The sequence below is a fragment of the Plecotus auritus genome (assembly GCF_963455305.1).
Source record: "Plecotus auritus genome assembly, chromosome: 2".
NCBI classification, from domain to species: domain Eukaryota; kingdom Metazoa; phylum Chordata; class Mammalia; order Chiroptera; family Vespertilionidae; genus Plecotus; species Plecotus auritus.
The window spans coordinates 192595572-192615421 of record NC_137771.1 but is presented as its reverse complement, the minus strand read 5'-3'; the positions used below and the strand labels follow the sequence as shown (position 1 = coordinate 192615421).

The 19850-nt window shown below is 35.8% G+C and overlaps 1 protein-coding gene across 1 annotated transcript in view; it reads left to right on the top strand.

Annotated features, from left to right (window-relative positions):
- NAALADL2 (N-acetylated alpha-linked acidic dipeptidase like 2) overlaps nucleotides 1-19850 on the top strand; it is a gene marked incomplete at its 3' end in the record, with an annotated part of 846771 nt that overhangs the window by 607465 nt on the left and 219456 nt on the right. The window contains exon 10 of the mRNA XM_080654263.1: nucleotides 18105-18251. Coding sequence (XP_080510389.1) covers nucleotides 18105-18251 — 147 coding nt within the window. The remainder of the gene's footprint in view (nucleotides 1-18104; nucleotides 18252-19850) is intronic.

Below are 19850 nucleotides of genomic sequence, written 5' to 3'. Positions count from 1 at the left end.
CAGTGAAGATGATATTAGAGCATTTCAGGCTGTCCAAAAATAGATTTTTCAGTGGAGGTTACAGTTACAATAATTAGAAATTAGATCTGAAAAAACACTTTTGTTATGGAATCCATTTGGAGATTGTGTGTGTGTGTGTGTGTGTCCTTGTCTCTGAATTAGGTGGTACATTTAGTGAGGTGATGGCAAGTGGGCTTAGCTGCAGGCCATACTTACTTGAAAGTTTAATGATCTGAATGGGCAAACCAGCAAAAAGGTAATAATGATGAGATCCTTCATTGGGGGAAGAAACAGGCACTTCAGGAGTGATTGTACTTGAAACAGAGGTCAAGGACACCCTAGCAACATAGGCTCTTACAGGAGTGTCAGCCTTGTTAGTGTCGAGAACAATGACAGCAACCACAGAAATACACTCTCTGTCATATCCTGGTCAGGTCCCTTATTTGGGGTCATTTGGAAATAGAAAAGAGCTACTGAGTGACAAAATTTTCTGGCTTCACATTTTTCATTAACAATTTATAGCCTTTAAATCTTACCTTATACCATTAAACTAAGTCTCATTAAAGTGGGAAGTGTCATCCTTCTTAAAGTGTGAATTACTCTCTGCTGTACCACTTTGTATATGACGAAATCTATACAGGAGCAAATTCTTTTTCTAGTTATCTCCTGGTATAATTCTTTTTTGTGTGTGGTAAATGTGGAAATTTATGACCATATATCATTGCACTAGTGATTTATATTGTATCATTGGCTTAAAACTATGTGTTTATGTAAACTGTGTAAATTTGCAAAACCATGTAAAATGGGTTATATTTTGTATATAAAGAAATGCTTATAAGCAAACTTTTTGTAAGTATAAGACACAAAACAAGTATCAGTATGATTGTTAAGAAAAGATTACATAGAAAAATGAAGTCTGCTGGAAATTCAATGGGATAAAGTGTTGATATTCCTTTATCTAAAGTTTCTGGAAGAATATTGTATTCACCAGTACATGATTACTTCATATTTGCTCTTTTTCCCTCTCTTCAATAAGACCTCTTGTTAAAAAAGAAAATAGAATATTAAATTTTATATGTGTATTTTCAGTAGTTTGCAAATGACTAGGGCAATTCTGCCTATTGAATTACTTTATTTCCACTATCATTATTTTAAAATCTTGAACATTCCATTTATGTTGAAATTTAAAGCTCTACTTTCATATTACTGAGATTTACCATATTATGTGCTTGTCAAAATCTTCATGTTTCCTTTTTACAAGTTGTTACAGAAATGTTCTAATAATATGTGTGCTCTTGCTGCACAGTGTTACAGCTACGTTAGCAACTGAATATTTAATAAAAGCATAACAAGATGTGAAGCATGCATTACAGAATGTATTAAAATTTCCTCTTGCTTATGTTGCATTTTATACCATTGTATTGGTGAAACATACACTGATGAACACAATGACTTGCAACATTTTTTACAGGTGAGGACTCAAGTATATACCTATGGATGTCCAAAATTTCTGAATTAATTGCTTAATTCAGTGGGGAAAATAAAATTCAATGTAATCTCATTTAATTTTTTAAAAAATGTATTTTAAAAGATATTGCTGATGACAAATTGGTTATATACATTTATCAATACTTTTCAATTTTATGGTCTGAATCAAATGCCAGAAAAATTATATTAACTCTTAAAGATTTAAGCTTTTCTTTTACTTTCTTTCCTTTCAAGCCACTAATGTACAAAAGGATTAAGTAAAAACAATAACAACTCATGAACACAGACAACAGTATGGTGATTATCTGAGGGAAAGGGTGGTGGGGGAGGTAGGAGAAGGTCAAGGGATAAATGGTGATGGAAGGAGACTTGCCTCTGGCTAGTGAACACACAATACAATATACAGATGATGCATTATAGAACTGTACCCCTAATATCTATATAATTTTATTAACCAATGTCACCTCAATAAATTCAATGAAACAAAGTTATGGGCAGCCTTTTAAATATTTATGTTATATCTGAGTAATTATCCTTTGTTTATACTGATAGCTCAGTGTATATCTGCTAAGCATATTAAGGCCCCAGAAAGTAAACAAAGTAACTTGTCAAGTTATTTAATGTTGTAGATGCTGAATAAATATGTTTAAAAGCTAAGAACAGTCTATAAATTCTAGTTATCTCCTGAGCTCTTTGGACTTCTAAAATAAATAACACATTATATATTATCTGAGAATTCAAGAGCTTAGAATTTCCTAGTGGTCCTCTATTGTTTTGGCTCTAAACCAAATGATTGAAATTAGGATTAGAATGTTCTAAAGCGTAAGTCATAAGGGATGAGAATATTTTAAAGTTCCCTGAAAAAAGTTTCTCCCAAATGTTTTTGCAATACTCCGACCTCTCTTTCAAGTAGCAGGAGGTACATATTATTGCATTATTTGCTAACCCCTATGCTGTTGCCAAAGATTTCTTACAATAGAGTCTATTCAACTCTAGTATAGTAACTTCGAAAGTAGTTTTTAAATCACTGTACTGTACCCTTTAAAGTACCCTTTAGAAACAACATTTTCTTTGTGTCATCTATGCATTTGTACAGAGAAGCATTTCCTACCAACTATATCACAAGCTTTTTAAAGATATAAATTATGCATCTTCTTCATAGTTTGTATTTTCTGGCAGATGTCATATAAATAGGTATTCAGAAAATAGTTAATTGTTCAATATTTATAAAATATGTTAAGAATACATATTACTAACTTCTGTGATTACTTAGTGGCATTCATATTGTAGACAACCCTGAGAGATTAAAACTCTTCATTCTTATTATTTGAGAGAGGAGCACATCCTAGCCCTATTATTTATTGCCATGCTAGGTTTATTGTTTCTGAGATCCATGATGCTTAATGAAATCTTCTTGAATGTTTGAGATCTGAACTGAAGTGGCTTAAAAAATCCTCTTAATTTTTTCTACACTTAACTTCTGAGCAGTCATCTTTTAAGGATTGTTTTCTTGATGCAACCAAGGTAAAGGGTAGTAAACTGCAGAGCTCAGAACACGGGCTCAGGTTAGACGGTCTTCTTGGCTTTTATTAATGTGACCAACACAGAACAGCATAAGGGTAGGTAGTGATAGCAGTTCATCTCATGCTTCCTTCTGGATACACATTTACCTAAAAAATACATTCCAGTAAGGGGAGAAGATTTTAAAGCAACAACTGAGGGTAAAAATCTTTTGACCAGACATATATAAGGGGAAAAGAAAACCCTGGAGTAGGAATCAAGTCTACTGGAGTCTCTGTTATTCATTTTTTATATGATTGTGGACAATTGCTTACGTATCTACATCTCAATTTTCTCATCTGTCAGGTATCTGTAATGGCTCAATTATCTCAAAATGCTATGAATATATCAAAAGAGTATATAGGTCAAAATCTTGTATGAAGTACAAAGCACTTAAAAAAATAGGTAAAATACTTTTTGAAACCTAGCTATCAGAGCCAATCATTTTTTAAAAAAGGAAAAGAGCTGCCCAACTGGCGTGGCTCTGTGTTTGACCTATGAACCAGGAGGTCACGGTTCGATTCCTGGTCAGGGCACATGCCCAGGTTGTGGGCTCGATCCCCAGCATGAGACTTGCAGGAAGCAGAAGATCAATGATTCTCTCTCATCATTAGTCTTTCTATCTCTCTCTCCCTTTCTCTCTGAACTCAATAAAAAATATATATTTAAAAAATTAAAAAAAGAAAGAAATGAAAAGAGCTTCAAGAGGGGGCCTTCAGTGTGCTGGTGACCGACTATGGCCTCTGTTCTGAGGGATCCTCACAGGCCTGGCCTTGAGCAGGTAGGCTCAGCCTGCAGATCACAGGTTCAGGGAAGTGGTGGAGTCCAAGAAGAGAAGACAACTATAATCGAAGGCCTACCACTCCTCAGGAAAGTTCAAATCCCCCTAACCCCTCTGGCCAGTGGAACCTGAAACACAAATATGGCTCTGAGGATGTTCTGCTGCTCAGTCAGTTCATCTGGCCTCACAGAGGCATGCTTCCCTGAGGGTCGCAGACCTGTGCAGGAAGAGCAATACCAGATTGAGGAGTGTGAAAAGATGGCCCACTGAAAAGGTCTGTTGCCAAATCACAGGCCTTGACTTCCTGAAGAATTTGTACCTGACCAGCTGGTTCTTCCACTCCATCAGGCCTATCTACAGTAAAGACCACACCTGGAATAAGGTGGGCATGGCCTCAGGATCACACTTCCTGAAAGGCAACTTCTCCTACTCAAGAAGGCCTTTAGTGCTGTATCTTTGAGCAGAGGGCTTCCTGAGATCCTGGCCATCACTCTTCCTGCACTCCCGCCCCATCCTACTAGGGTGGCCAGGCACATCCAACATGAACTCAGGAGTGGCAGTGGGACCACCTTCACTGGCCTTAGCCTGCCAGCAGCAGTGCTGGGAGTTGGGGGAAGGCAGGGCTGTTGGGTTCCTTGGCAACTCCAGTAAACTCATGACTGGTTGGGACTGTACTCTGTTGTAGGGGGCTGGAGTTTTGCTCAAAGGATTGCCATAAACCAGGCTCATGTCTCCCCCCAAAAAAATAAATAAATAAAAGATACACTCTTGATTTCAAATGACAGAAGTTGAATGAAATTATTTCAATTTATGAAATTATTTCATTTAGTTCATTTAAAATTGCCATTATTTCAATGAATGCCAAACATATAAAAAATGTAGGTAGACAGATTCTGGACTCTGGGGAGTAAAGTTATTATTTATGAAAAATACCTTATTTCTCTGAACTTTAGAAACTATCTTATGAACTTTGCCTATACTTTCTAAGATCTACTTTGTAATAGTAGTAGTTCCTTTTAATTCTCAATTTCTTACTGTATACTTTTTATGTATACTAGTACACATGTGTCTTGACCCAGGCCCACTCAGTCAGAAGTCTGTGTTGTAACAAGCCCTCTAGGTGATCTCTTGAAAGCTGAAGTTTGGGAAACACTAGATACATGTAAGGGCCAAAAGAAAGTAAAATGTAAAGGGTGACCATTAAAAATCTGATGTGAGCAACTGGGTGAATGTTGGGACCATATTTGTAGGTAATGAACACTGGGGATAGGGCTGATTAGAGAACAAAAAATCAAGAATTTATTTATGTATTTATTTATATATTTGAAGTTTTAATTGTGGTTAAATATACTTAATATTTAGCATCTTAACTATTTTTAGTGTATAGCTCAGTGGTGCTAACTATATTCACACTATTGTACACCCAATTTCCACAACTTTTTCATTATGCAAAACTGAAACCCATTAAACAACTGCCCAATCCTTCCTCCCCTAATCCCTGGCAACCACAATATTCCTTTTCAACTCTGAATTTGACTAGTCTACATACTGCATTGTATTAAGCTAATTGGGCTGCTAAAGCAACATACATTTACCTCTCACAGTCCCGTAGGCTGAGAAGTCCAGAATCAAAGTGCTGGTTCCTGGTGAGAGCTCTCTTCTGTATGTAGACAGCAGCCTTCTTGCTGTGTCATTACCTGCTAAGGAGAAAGAACTCTGGTGTCTCTTTCTCTTCTCCTAAGGGCACCATCCCTACCAGATGGGCTCCACTTTGTGACCTTATTTAAACTTTATCATTCTTCACTAGCCCTATCTTCTAATGCAGTCACATTGGGAGGGTTAATGTTTCAACTTATGAATTTTAGGGGAACACATCCAATCCATAGCACTCATATAAGTGGAAACATACAGTGCTGGTAGTTTTGTGACTGGCTTATTTCATTTAGCATAATATAAAATTTAACCTTTGATGAAGTTAAGTCCGAAGTATACATTTCACATCCAAATAAGATGTCAAGGTGGCAGAAGGCAGGAGGACAATGGTCCCTGCTGTGCCTCTTGTGCCTGTGCCAAGTGTCAAACCTAACACTAAGTCTTATATCAAAGCAGTCTCCATTTCCAAGTTCTCTTAGTCTCAGATGTGTGGAAGAGGGAATTTTTACAGTGAATTTTGAAAGTTGATTTTTTTTTTAAATACCAGAATTGGGGTTAAATAATTGGGACTACCGGACTTGGGAACAGAAACCATGGTCCAAATTTTGGCCTTATCACTAACTGAGGGACTGCAGATGATTTGTTTAATTTCTCTTAGCAATGGCAGCTTAGGAGTAATTATTTCCTCCCCAAAGTGTTGTAATGAAGAAAAAATAGGATATCTGAAAGGAACTGGCACATAGTAGATAGTTAAATATGAATTATGTACTATGTATTTTTTAAAATGTTAGAATATTGCTACTGTTTTGGTCTATTTTACTTTTTTATCATTGTAGTATTTTAAAAGTATTTTTCTTGTGTTTTCCCATCACAGATTTATTTTGATCAATCTATATTTTAATAAAAATGTTATAAGTTTATATAGGTTGGATCTATAATAACAATGTTGTAATCACATATTGTTAAGATTTATTTTTAAGAAAATAATTTTATTAAGGAAAATTTAATTTAAGAAAAATTAAAAATTGCTTAATAAAATTTTGATAACAAATGAAAAATATGTAATAATATCCTATCATTTCTTACGTGTATGTAATCATCTTTTATATAGCCTTACCCCAATGTTGAAAAAGCCTATTTTATGAGAAATAGAAAGGGGATACACTTTACAATATTTAAATTTGTATAATATTTAAAAAATATTTTAATGCATTTAGCAAGAGTATTTAGCAAAACAAAAAATAGCATTATGTTACATGAATCCAAAGAGATTAGATTAATAAGGGAAAAAACAAAAAGTATATTAAAAAACCTCCTTTAAAACCAAAGTTCATTAGGAAAAACTACATAAATTAACAAAAAACAACAACTTAGTTTTCTAACAATGAACATTTGACATCTTAGAAGGCAGGAAAAATATAGTTTTAACTAGAACTGGTAAGAAAAACATTGCAAAAAAATATCAGAGGGCTGTGTGTGTGTGTTTTTATTTTACAAGAATGATGATTCATAATAATAACACCTTTGTGTAAAGCACTTTTGATGGACTTGTGCTTTGCATGCATTATTTAATTTATTTCTTTCAACCTCTTCATATTGTACACATATTCATCTTTTAAGAAATTCAAGACTTCAGGAAGTTAAGTGATTGCTCCAAATCCAAACTGCTGAAAAGAAACATCAATGGTTTTGTAGGGAGAGTGAAAAATCATCTATCTCATTTTCAGTCTATTTGTGGGTCATGCTTTGATTGTTCTTTAATATTTATCTCAAGCACCTACTTATCACAATGCACTTTGTGATGCAAGTACTTACCTATTGACTTCCTAGAGGTGCCTAATGAGATACTTTGTTTACATGAAAACAGATGTTGCTCAGCAAGAAAATAAGGAGGAAAATGCTTTCCAGAATAGTTATGACTTAGGAAATTACCTGAAGCTGACCTCAAACTTTCTGTGGCATATTTGGCACTCTGGGTCCAGTAACTTTCAGTTGTAAACCTAGACTAAGCCAGATGGTGTTTGTGTAGCTCTTATTTTCTCTCCCTACCATGTCCTCTTATTGGAAAAAAAATCATGTGGTTGGGTTGACCTCATTTTCAAAAACTTTTATGGTACCCATTTTACGGTGCTGATCAATATGGGGTCCATAGAAGGATGAATAAGACATATTATCTGCCCTCAAAAAATGAAGGAGACTTAAGTTAAAGCAAGTGATGTAAGACTTATTCTGACCAAAAGAACAGCCCTAGTTCTGGTACAAAAAATCCTAACATGTGGGACTTGTCATTGGAGTGCTAGTCATGGGGTGCCGTGTCTCTCTGCACTGTGCTCCTGAGATGCAACAGTGGTCTACCAAGCTCTGATGGACTCATTCCAGTAAAGCTGTCTCTGGTCTAGCAGGTATTTTGGCCCAGGACTTTCAGGCTATGTGACAACGCTGTCATTTGTCAGAGTTAGACACTGTACTGCTGATGGTGTTATTTCCTCTGCCTGGTTTCTCACTCTCAGCACTTAACTTGCTTGAAATGGTAATGTGTGATCGTATGCCATCCACATCCTTTTGCCCTCCTGCTTGCCAAGTCTGCATTTTCCAGCTTTTTCTCCCCATGCCCTCCTAAAATTAAATGAATTACCTCTAAAAAAAAAAAAAAAAAAACAAAAACCCCCACCTGATTTACAATTGGTCATAGAGAGGACAGCAAACTTTTGCCCGCGATCTACCCAATGATGCTTAATACGTACAAAGTAACTCCAATTGTTCGCTTGCTTCTAGGTTGACTTTTTTTTTGAAATGTCTGATTTTTATTTTTTTTTATTTTTGCAGGGAACTTACTAAACTGTTTCATCTACAGAAGATTTTGTTTAAATATTTCATTAAACATATTTGCAGCCTGAGAGAGTGAATGTTGAATTGAAAACCAGTTTGGTTTTCAGTTAATATTTTTTTAATGCCTGGCAGCTGGAATACAACGCTGGAACGCTGACACTGTATTATTTAAAATAGCATTGCCTGTGAGGCTAGGGGAAGCTATTTAAGACAAACGTCAAAAAAGCCAGTGAAATAATAGCTGAAGTTATGTTATGTCAGCCAGTTCCTCAGCATGGCACAGCATGGTGAAGCCAGAGTTGTTGTCCTTCATTGAGACATAAAATCTATATCTTGATCCCATGGTACAGGAATTGTACCCACGGGCAGTGTGCTTTCATTCAGTGTGTTGACCTGAGGTCGGTTTGGATGGTTCTACTTTACCTTTTCAATATGCTCACAGTTTCATTTTGATATAATCAGAGTCCACTTTTTGAAAGGGCTCTGGGGTTGTCCTTCTATATATAGTTTATACATCACAAAGAGATAGGTTTAGTTATTAGAGTAACCAACAGCAAACCTATTAAAGAAATGTCAAAGCGGCAAAGGGATCTATAGAGTCTTTTTATCTGGTAAATTACTTGTAAGTCATCGTTTGTCTTAAAATGAAAGGTAACTTTCATTTAGGTAATTATTCAGCAACCCACCAGCTCTTTCTGCACAAATGGAGGGACTCCTTACTCATTTCCTTAGTTACATGTTGGGGTGTGGGGGAATCATTAGACCATGTGTGAAGGTGGGGGACAACAATGTAACAATTAAGTTAGAAATTCCCGCCTGCCATTCCATGGCCATGGTCATGTCTCCAGAGGATAGCAAAGCTTTGAATCTTTAAAATGGAATAATAATACTTGTTTTTCCCATCTCACAGGATTGCACTATGATCCAATAAAATGTCTGTATGTAAGTGTCTCCTTTTTTTTTTTTTTTAAAATATATTTTATTGATTTTTTACAGAGCGGAAGGGAGAGGAGGGATAGAGAGTTAGAAACATCGATGAGAGAGAAACATCGATCAGCTGCCTCTTGCACGCCCCCTACTGGGGATGTGCCCGCAACCAAGGTACATGCCCTTGACTGGAATCGAACCTGGGACCCTTGAGTCCGCAGGCCAACGCTCTATCCACTGAGCCAAACCGGTTTTGGCTGTAAGTGTCTCCTTTGTAGCAAGTGAGGTGACCCATATTTAGCATATCCTATATAATAAAACCCTAATATGCAAATCGACCGAACAGCAGAATGCTATGATGTGCACTGACCACCAGGGGGCAGACGCTCAATGCAGGAGCTGCACCCTGGTGGTCAGTGCACTTCCACAGGGGAGCGCTGCTCATCCAGAAGCCGGGCTCACAGCTGGTGAGAGCCTCTCCCGCCTCTGCTACAGGCGGGCGGTAAGGAGTGAGGGGTCCTGGACTGTGAGAGGGTGCAGGCCAGGCTGAGGGACTCCCCCCCCCCCGCAGTGCACGCATTTCGTGCACTGGGCCTCTAGCCTATAATAATTCTATAATAATAAAAGCATAATATGCTAATTAGACCAGACAGCCAAATGACCTTCTGGTTGTCATTCTGGATGTCCTTCCAGACAAAGCCATGGTGGCAGGGGCCAAGGCAGTTAGGGGAGATCAGGCAGGCAGGTGAGTGGTTAGGGGCGATCAGGCAGGCAGGCAGGCAGGCAGGCCAGCAGTTAGGAGCCAGTGGTCCTGGATTACAAGAGGGATGTCCGACTGCCAGTTTAAGTTCGATCCCACAGGGATCGGGATTAGGCCAGGGATCGGGCCTAAACTGGCAGTAGGACATCCCCTGAGGAGTCCCAGATTGCAAGAGGGTGCAGGCTGGGCTGAGGAGAACCCCCCCCCCATGCACTAATTTCGTGCACCAGGCCTCTAGTTTTTTAATAATTTGATATGTACCTAGAAAATACAAACACACACAAACTATATAAACAGGAATGGGCCTCAAGGATGTCATGATTATGAAATGGAGTTTTCTTTTCAGTTTTCCCCACCACCTTTTGGCTCTCTCTTCTCTGCTGTTGTCCTCCTAGTTATGTGAAATGCCTACTTCAGTGACCCCTACCCCAGCAGGACCTCATGCTGCTGTATCCATTCCCAAATTCTGTATAAGAGGAACTGCTCCTCTGTGATAAACTCAAGAGGCAATTACTTTTATCCTTTCCCTCCCTAATGCATACATATTTTTGGTGGTCCCAGATCAACCTTAGATTAAATGGTTGTCACAATACAACTCTAACTACCCTGTTTCTCTACTTTAAGACGTTTTGTAAAATGTTAACATTTCTGAAATGGAGAGATATCTATTAAATAGTTTGTTTCTCTCCTACCATCCAACAAAAGCTTGTTTTAAAATTGATACTATTCCTTAAAATCAAGGGAGTCTTGGAATTGGAAACACAGTACATATAGTTCAGAAAGAATTTGAAAAGTATAGCATTTATTTTTGGCAGGTGATATAATCACAAATTTACATATAAAGTAATAAACAAGTAGAAAATGAAATATCTTTCTTCTCAACCTATTCCTCCCACTGGTACCTCTCCCCAGAGGCAAATACCATTTGCATATGGGTTGGCAAAATAGGCTTCTAGTTCCTTTGGAAAATAATATAATAATTGAAAAATAATAATATAAAAATAAACTCACAACTATAAACCTACTTTTGCCCATCCTACTGTAGAGTATATATCCTTTTCATTTTTCTTTCTTTCCTTTCATTTTTTTACCTTTCTAAACACAAATAACATAGAATATTTCTACACATTTTTTTATGTGTAGACTGTATCTTGGAAGTTTTTATTATTACTGCATATATGGTATCATTGCTCTTTCTAAAGACTGCATATTATTCCAGTTTATGAATGTAGTAAATTTTATCTTCACAGAATTTGTGCCAGTTTTTTTCTTCAGCTTCATATGAGGCCTCGGAATCCTACATCCACAGTGTAGTATATCAAACTTGCCAAAGTTTTTTTGTAAAGTAAATATATAAAAGACACTTTCTTTGTATCTAAAAATTTTTTGTGTGTGTATGTGTGTGTGTGAAATGATTGGTCATATGCCATATTCTTTGAGTAATTTATATTGACTTGTCAATCTTTTTTATTTATATATTACAAAAATTAGCCATTTGTCTGTGAAATGAATTGTAACTTTTTTCCCAGGTTTAATTATCCCTGTATATGGTAATTTTTGTCATGCAGAAAAATTGTAATATTAGGTATTTGTATTAATTATTCTTTCCATTTGGGGGTTTGTTGTGATAATAAAAAATGAATTTTCACTTTTAGTTTATCTATATTTTTATACCTAAAAGATACATTCTTCTGGAATATATTATGTTATAAGATACCCTATGGTGTTTTAATTAGTGGAGATTTTCATTTAAACACAACAGTTTGGTTGAATTGTGAATATTTTTAGTTTTAAAATACCACACCTGTTTCTAATGTCACACAAGACTTAAGTGAATAGAAGTAAAACAGGCCATCTGCCATCATGTGCCTCTTGGTCTTGGCCTTAAGTTGGTCAGGGAAGAAGAAGGTGAAACTAAGTAGAATTGAGGGAGAGGAAACATCATTTAGGTGTTAGAATAAAAACAAGGGCAAATGTTTTCATTCTTCTCCATTTTTACCTCTATAGAGTGACCTTTAAAGCATTCATTAGTTATAAGCTAATTTGAAGTGTTTCAAATATAAAGTAACATTTCTCCACATTTCAGAACAAGATTAACATTTTAAAAAAATAATAGAACGAGAAGAAAATTAGAGTGTGTTTTTCAGTTTGGTAATTCTACTTGTATATAAGTGTGTTTTTCAGTTTGGTAATTCTTCTTGTATATATTACAGGATTAATAACCTTTCACTATTTAAACCTTAAAATACTTTGTAAACACTCAATAAGTAAGTTATTAAATCTTTACTGAAACCTTGAGATACTGGAGATTTTGAAAATCCTATTTCATGGGTTGAAAATTTTCCATTTTAAAATAAGATAAAAGCTGGTGTTCTTCCCCTACTCAAGTTTATCTTCAATAAAGTCATTGCAATATATTTATTAATTTTTTCTTTAAATTCTTACTATTTTGAAAGTATATTTTATGTGTAAGAAACTCATTATCAATGCTGGCATAAAAGATAACTTAAATAAGTTTCTACTTTAGAATATTAAAGAAAGTCAGTATAGTTCTCCCATTATGCCGTATGTAGGATATATATTTCAAGATCCCCAGTGGATGCCTGAAACCACAGAGAAATACCAAACCATATATATATATTCCTATGCAGACATACTTTTTCACTTAAAGAAAGCACTTTAGGGCTTATCTTTGGCATATCTGAATTGCCAGCATCACTATTCTTGTTCTTTGGGGCCATTGTTAAGTAAAATAAACAGGCACTGTGATACCTCCACAGTCAATCTGGTAATGGAATGGGCACTGAGTGACTCATGATTATTGGGTTGGTATCATAAACAGAGTGGATATGCTGAACAAAAGGATTACCCAAGTCCTGGGCAGGACAAATCGGACAGCATAAGATTTCATCATACTTCTCAGAATGGTGTGCAATTTAAAACTTACAAATTGTTTATTTCTGGAATTTTTTATTTAATATTTTCAGACCACAGTTGATCACAGGTAACTGAAACCACAGAAAGCAAACCACAGATAAGGGGGACTACTGTAAATATAATTTCTTATTCTTAAACATTATTAGAGGAGATCTGCAATGTATTATTAAGTGTTGGGTATTAGATGGCAATCTGACATACTGCCATAAAATATATAAGCTAACTAAGTGAAGAAAACATGCCAGTGACTAAGTAAATTGAAGAAATGCCACAGGTAGTTTGTTACAACCATATCCAGTGATCGAATGTGATTAAAAAAAAAAAAGACCCATAGAATTTCAGAAAGGATAACTGTTAAGATTAGTTTGTTCAACTGCCTTAAACATGATCAGTGTGCTGGATATTTCAGTATAGTAGAAAGGAATGAACATTGCATTCCAGGTGAAAAGATCCAAAAGAAAATCCTAATTCCATTGATTTTCAGCCTCAGTTTCCTAATTTGTAAAAAATAGCTAGTTTGCTGGGAGAGAACCCCTTCTGGACCACTTTGGCTACTGATAAATCCTATATAAACCCAGAAATAATGTCATAAAATGCTTACATTAAAACACACAGGATTACAAGGGAAACCAATTATATCAAATTGCAGTTATTTAATTATAAAAGCACACACATTTTTATTTTAGTAGTAGGTAAGCTTTCTAAAACTAACACATTAAACAACAAAATTCAGCAAAGTATCTCATAACTGTCATCTTTTCAAATTAGGGGTGAGTTATTCACAACTGAAATATGATTTTTAAATACTTTAGAAACTTGTCAATGTGTCTTGGTATTGCTCCTCAACCAGTGCAAATTTGATTTAATTTCTTTATATTCACTCATATGATCATTTACTATCAGGTTTTCCTTTTAGCTTAAAAGGCAGCCTTAGGATTGAGATCGTGATTTCATTTCAGGTCTTCAAGAGACTTGTGATAGAAAATTAAACAAGGAACATAACTATAATCTTTGCCTGAACTTGCTTATTTTATGAACTGGAATAAAAATGCTTATTATCAAATGTTAAGTATGGAGCATTTTGAACTCCTTGGATGGAATACTTAATTTGAATGTACCCAGCCTTGTAAATAGATTTTAAAAATTAATTGACCCGTGCAAATTTGTTACTAACCTTCTCTCTCCCATGGTGACTAACTTCTAGTAAAATGGAGGAAATTGATCTTTATTTCTACTTCCATCTCAGACATTAGTGCCTACAGGGGTTGAGTAGATCACTGTCTATTAACTGATATAGATCTATTATAATTCACTGAAATGCTATGTGGGAAAACAATTCACATTAGGGTAGAATATAGATTTAGGATCACTTGAGGCTTGTGAATTTGGCCTAAATTTTAAAGTAAGGAATAATACAAAGATTTAGAGGACAGGGTTTCTGTGTCAGGAATGTTCTGCTCTTAAGGGAAATCCCTAGATATAATGATGGTTGGGGGGCTAGGGGGCAATTCCAGTCTACAAAATGGGTTCTTTTTATCCTGACTATTTTACTCTGAAGCTAGATAGAAACAAAAGCACAAAATAATAAAATAAACACAGGGTTGATGGTCACATGTTTCCTCTCCTCGTCTCTGGTTAAATCAGGAGTGTAGGCAATAGAAAATGAGGTGGGAAACGGGGGGGGGGGGGGGGAGAGAGAGAGAGAGAGAGAGAGAGAGAGAGAGAGAGAGAGAGGATGATGTGGTAAGTCCTCTCTCTGCAGGATTTTACAGAGACACACTGGCCTCAGTTGATAAGGAACAGGGCCCAGGAAGGTATTTCAGGGAACCCTGTGTTGTTCCTGAAGGTTCTAATGTTGAATTGATTTTCTTGAAGCTTATACCTTTCATGTGGGCTTAACTCGGACATGATATCCAACTGTATCCAGTTATAGGCTCAGTTATCCCTTGGGCCACACAATCCTGTTTTTCATGCTGAATCCTCTCTCCATAAATAGTACACATGTAGCAACACAGATGTGGTTTAACAGCCCTAACCTTCAAAATATAATTTGAAAACAATTCTAGGTAATGCCCACTCTGTTGCTGTCTTAGTTGGTTTATCAAAGGAGCTTATATAAGAACAAGGTGGTAATATGAACCTTCAGAGACAAAACTATTCAATAAATGAGTCAATAAAAGGAAGCCAGATTAGAGAAAATAATGCAGAAGTATTTTAGTGTATAGTATCTTAAACGTTGGATATTGCCTATTTGGCTTGTCTAAAAATCATAAAACATGGAAGAAATGATGCACTAATCATTACATTAAGGTGTCATAGAACATAGAATGCAATGAAAATATTAAAGCTGTATAATGGAAGTAGCTATGGCAAGCAGAGAGAATAGAAGATAATTTGTATTGGCTTCAGATAGAATGCCCTGAACCAATTCCAAGATGAGAGTGAGTAAGAACTGATCTTTGTGTAACTATTACATCAAACAAAGAACACAAGGATTGATTGCAATGGGGCCACTGTGCCATCTTAGGAACTCACATATATGGAAAGCTAATACTTTTTGTCAGAGGGAAGCTATAATAGTTAAGACTGAATAAAAATAATATAAATACTAGAGGCCCAGTGCATGAAATTCGTGCACTGGGGGGGGGGGTGTCCCTCAGCCCAGCCTGCACCCTCTCCAATCTGGGACCCCTCGAGGGATGTCCGACTGCCAGTTTAGGCCCTGTGGGATGGAGCCTAAACCGGCAGTCGGACATCCCTCTCACAATCCAGGACTGCTGGCTCCTAACTACTCGCCTGCCTGGCTGCCTGATTGCCTCTAACCACTCTGCCTGCCAGCCTGATAGCCCCCTAACCATTCCCCTGCTGGCATGATTGACACCTAACTGCTCCCCTGCCGGCCCGATCATCCCCAACTGCCCTCCCCTACAGGCCATCTTGTGATGATGTGGGGTGGCCATCTTGTGACATGAGGGCATGAGGGTGAATTTGCATATTACCTCTTTATTATATAGGATTATATTTATACAAATAATATTTATGTTATTTTTAAAATTTTAATTCTTTCACAGAAACATATTGTAGAATTTAAAATTGTCAATTTTTAGGCCATGTAATTCTTCTGTGAGAAAAACAATTATTTGTAAGGAATTTGACATTTGCAGTGGATATTAAAAATTATGTAGGCAAAATGACATTAAAAATGAACCTATATTTTATATTTATTGAGTAGAATATATATGATGTCTCAAAAAGATATAGATGTGGCTACAGTAAAGGCAAAGTAGATCACTTAAAAGATTATTAATTTCATTGGCTAGACATCTGGGGAAAGAAAAGACTAGATTCTATGAAATCTTTATTAATAATATAAAAGAGTACAACTGTTTAGGTTTCACAAACTCAAATGCCTCTGACCACCATTTGAATGAGTGAAGCAGGCTGAGTGTGACACTAGTGATGGGACATTGATCAATAACTTGCCTGACCAAGACATTTACGTTAAATTTAGAAATATTCATTCTGGCTAAAGAAATACCTTCCCAGGACCCAGTTTTTTTAACACCTGGATCTCTCAGTACTACTTGGTATTTTTAAAATGATATACTAGTAAAGCAGTTTTTGTTTGTTTGTTTGTTTGTTTTGCTTTTCATTATCTAGTACTAAGGGTAGCTCTTCTTTGGAAATATTTAATATCTTACCTAAATGTTTCCAGGCTTAAAACCTCTAGGATTCTTTACCCCAGGAGACTATCAAGAAGTGAAAAAGTATTAACTCTATTTTCAGAAAAGCGGGCTTTCAAAAGAAGCAAGTTGGTGAGAGTAACCATAAAAAGCATTAGGTTGCTACTGATTAGACTATACGGTAGAACTCTCTTTTTACTTTCTATATGAAAAGTGCTTAATTATCCAAGTTACTTGTAAATAACTTAAGCTGATACCTTGCCTTGTTTATAAATACTCAAGGTCTCCATTTTAATTGATTTTAATTTGTTACAAAGATATTTCTATTAGACTCTCAAAGAATATTGGATAGATCTTGAAACATTATTATGGGTTTGAAAAAAAATCTAGCATTGTACTTGAAAAGTTGAAAAAATTTGCTCTATGAATATTCAACTGCATATTTCAAATATTTGCATGTGTTATATTTAAAAGTATTTTTGAAATTGTATCATGCCAAAGAAGCATGGGGAGGGAGGTTGAAGCATCCAATGATTTTTGACTCAATGGCAAATGTGTATGGAGGACATACAGGTTGGGGCAAAAGTTACACTTGTGACCATGTGAAACAGTTTATTCTTGTATTACTAATTATTAATTACTAGAGGCCCAATGCATGAAATTCATGCAAGAGTAGGCCTTCCCCCAGCTGCCAGCACTAGCTTTCCTTGCAGCCCTGGCTTCGTCCAGAAAATAATCTGTAGGACACCCGGTCTAATTAGCATATTACTCTTTTATTATTATAGATTGTATTATTTTCCATACAAACAACTGTACTATCTGTCTATTAGACATGGCGTTCTCATGTTATTGCTCACTTCCATTTGTTTTGCATGCTAGACAACGCATAGTGTAAGAAATAATATCCTATCTCCTTATATATTTCCCCAGAGGTTCTTGATTTCCCACAGAGTTGATGTCCTATATTTCTCAAATGTGTGGGAATATGCTTTTAAGAAGAAATGGAGAAAATTCCTTCTGTGTTTTCCAAAAAACATATTTAGGAGTGGAATTGTATCCTATCAAACCAGCCTTTAGATTTAAATTCATGGGAAAACGAAAAGAACAATAAAACTAAACCTTTTTAAGGGACTCACATTCTTTAAAAATATTTCAAATTAAAGTTATGATGGTTTATAATAATTCCATGATAAAAAAAATGCTTTTGAAGCAACGAAAACAAGCAGTTAGATTTAAGCCAGCACTAGTCACACTTGGTGAGCATCAGAATCCAGAATCATAGAAGAGTGTTACAACACAGATTCCTGGCTCCATCCTGGAGGTTCCCATTCAGGAGGGCATGGGTGGAGCCTGAGCATCTGTATTTTGAATAAGTCCCTGGGCGACATCCATGCTGCTGACCTATGGACCACACTTGGAGTGGCATTGATTTAGAGATGCCCCGAGAAGCTGAGTTCGTGCTAACCATGTAAATTATGTTTTTCAGAAAAATAATCTCAACTGTTTCAGAAGAGCGCAGTGCCCAGAAACCAATGTCAGTTCCGTACAGATACAAGGTGATGCAGATTATTTCATCAACCACCTTGGAGTTCCCAGTGTGCAATTTGCTTATGAGGACATCAAGTCATTACAGGTAATTATTTCTAAGATATGAACCCCCGCCCCCTACATACACAATACAGCAGACATGCAGAATTTGATTTTATCCTATTTGTCTTTCTTATCAACTAGGTCACTATAGGAAGCTGCTTCATTTAGAGAGTTATTCTTGTTGTTCAGGGGCTTTGTAACAGTATTTGAAAACACTTTTCAGTAGCATTGAATTCAATTTAAAAAGATTTATATTGTCACTCACATTTTCACAGTGTGCTTGGCAACAAGAAATTTGCAGTAGTTGGATTAACATCAAAACATAATTGTAATCTTCAGTATTCGCAGAAACAGATGACATGTGCAATAGATTCTCTTCTCCTTGCCCAAGGGGAAAATGCATTTCATGTGCTGTATATTAATGTGTCTTGCGGATTCGCTACCCAAAGTTTGCCTTCCTAAAAAGATACAACTTTTTTAGTGAAGATAGGTTCCCCAACCCAAAGAATATCACATAAGCATGATGCACCATATTAAGTCTGTGTTCATCAGCTAGTGGACTGCAAGCATTTTCATCTGTCTCAGAATTGTGTCACAGGAAATTGTTTTTCTGTAGATATAAACTAGTTGAGATATTTTATTTTCTTTTAACAAATTGTGCTTGCCTTTTGGGGAGTTCTTTAAAAGCATCCGGGATAGCCTGGTTGAGGTAATTTTTACATTAACTAAATAGTGGCTGGAAATAGAGTAAAACCTGATTTGTTCCACAATCATAGATGTCCTTGAAAATTTGTATTTAAATTATATTTATAGACTAAACTTCTGGTATTTAATGTCTTAATATCTATTAGCTTTTAGCAATACTTACCTCTGTGTTTCTCTGCAAAGACCTTAACTCCTCTGTAAACAGCTGATATATCTAACATTTTAAATTCATGGAGGGAGAAATTCTGGGTGAATCCTATTGTGATGAGATAAATTCTTAAGCAATACAAAAATAATTTTTATGGTTTATCTGCTTTTATAATTTTGGGTTTTCATATGCTATTGTTTGAACATGAGGTACATGTGTAGCAGTATCTTTTCTTTTAGACAAGTCCATGGTCTATACTTTAATACAATCTATGTCTTAAGAAATAACTCATTTTTATTTTTCTGCTTGATATTTTACAATATCTCTTTATCATTTCCCCATCTCAGCTCATCCAACTCCTGTCATGTCAACAAATTGAATGTTAGCTTTTATTCAATACAGGTCTGATTCATCTTGGTTGAGTTTTAAGCCAAGAATTTAGAGAAGCAATATAGGATAGCCTTAAGAATGGGACTAATAGTTGATTCCCGACTCTGATACTTATTTGATACTTATTAGATACATGATTTAACTTCTTTCAGCATTATTTTAGAAATGAGGAACCATAGCATAGTTATGAATAGGATAAATGACACTATGCATGTAAAAAACATAGCTAATATTGAACATGCAATATAGCCTCTATCAATCATAGCTATCATCACAATTATTATTGCCCAATTCTAGTTCTAAAATATTAGTGGGAGAATTTCTAAAACAATTAGGTAAGAACATAGAAGGGAAGAGAGAGCTTGTAAACTGTTAAGGAAAACAAGCTTCTGAGGCAGA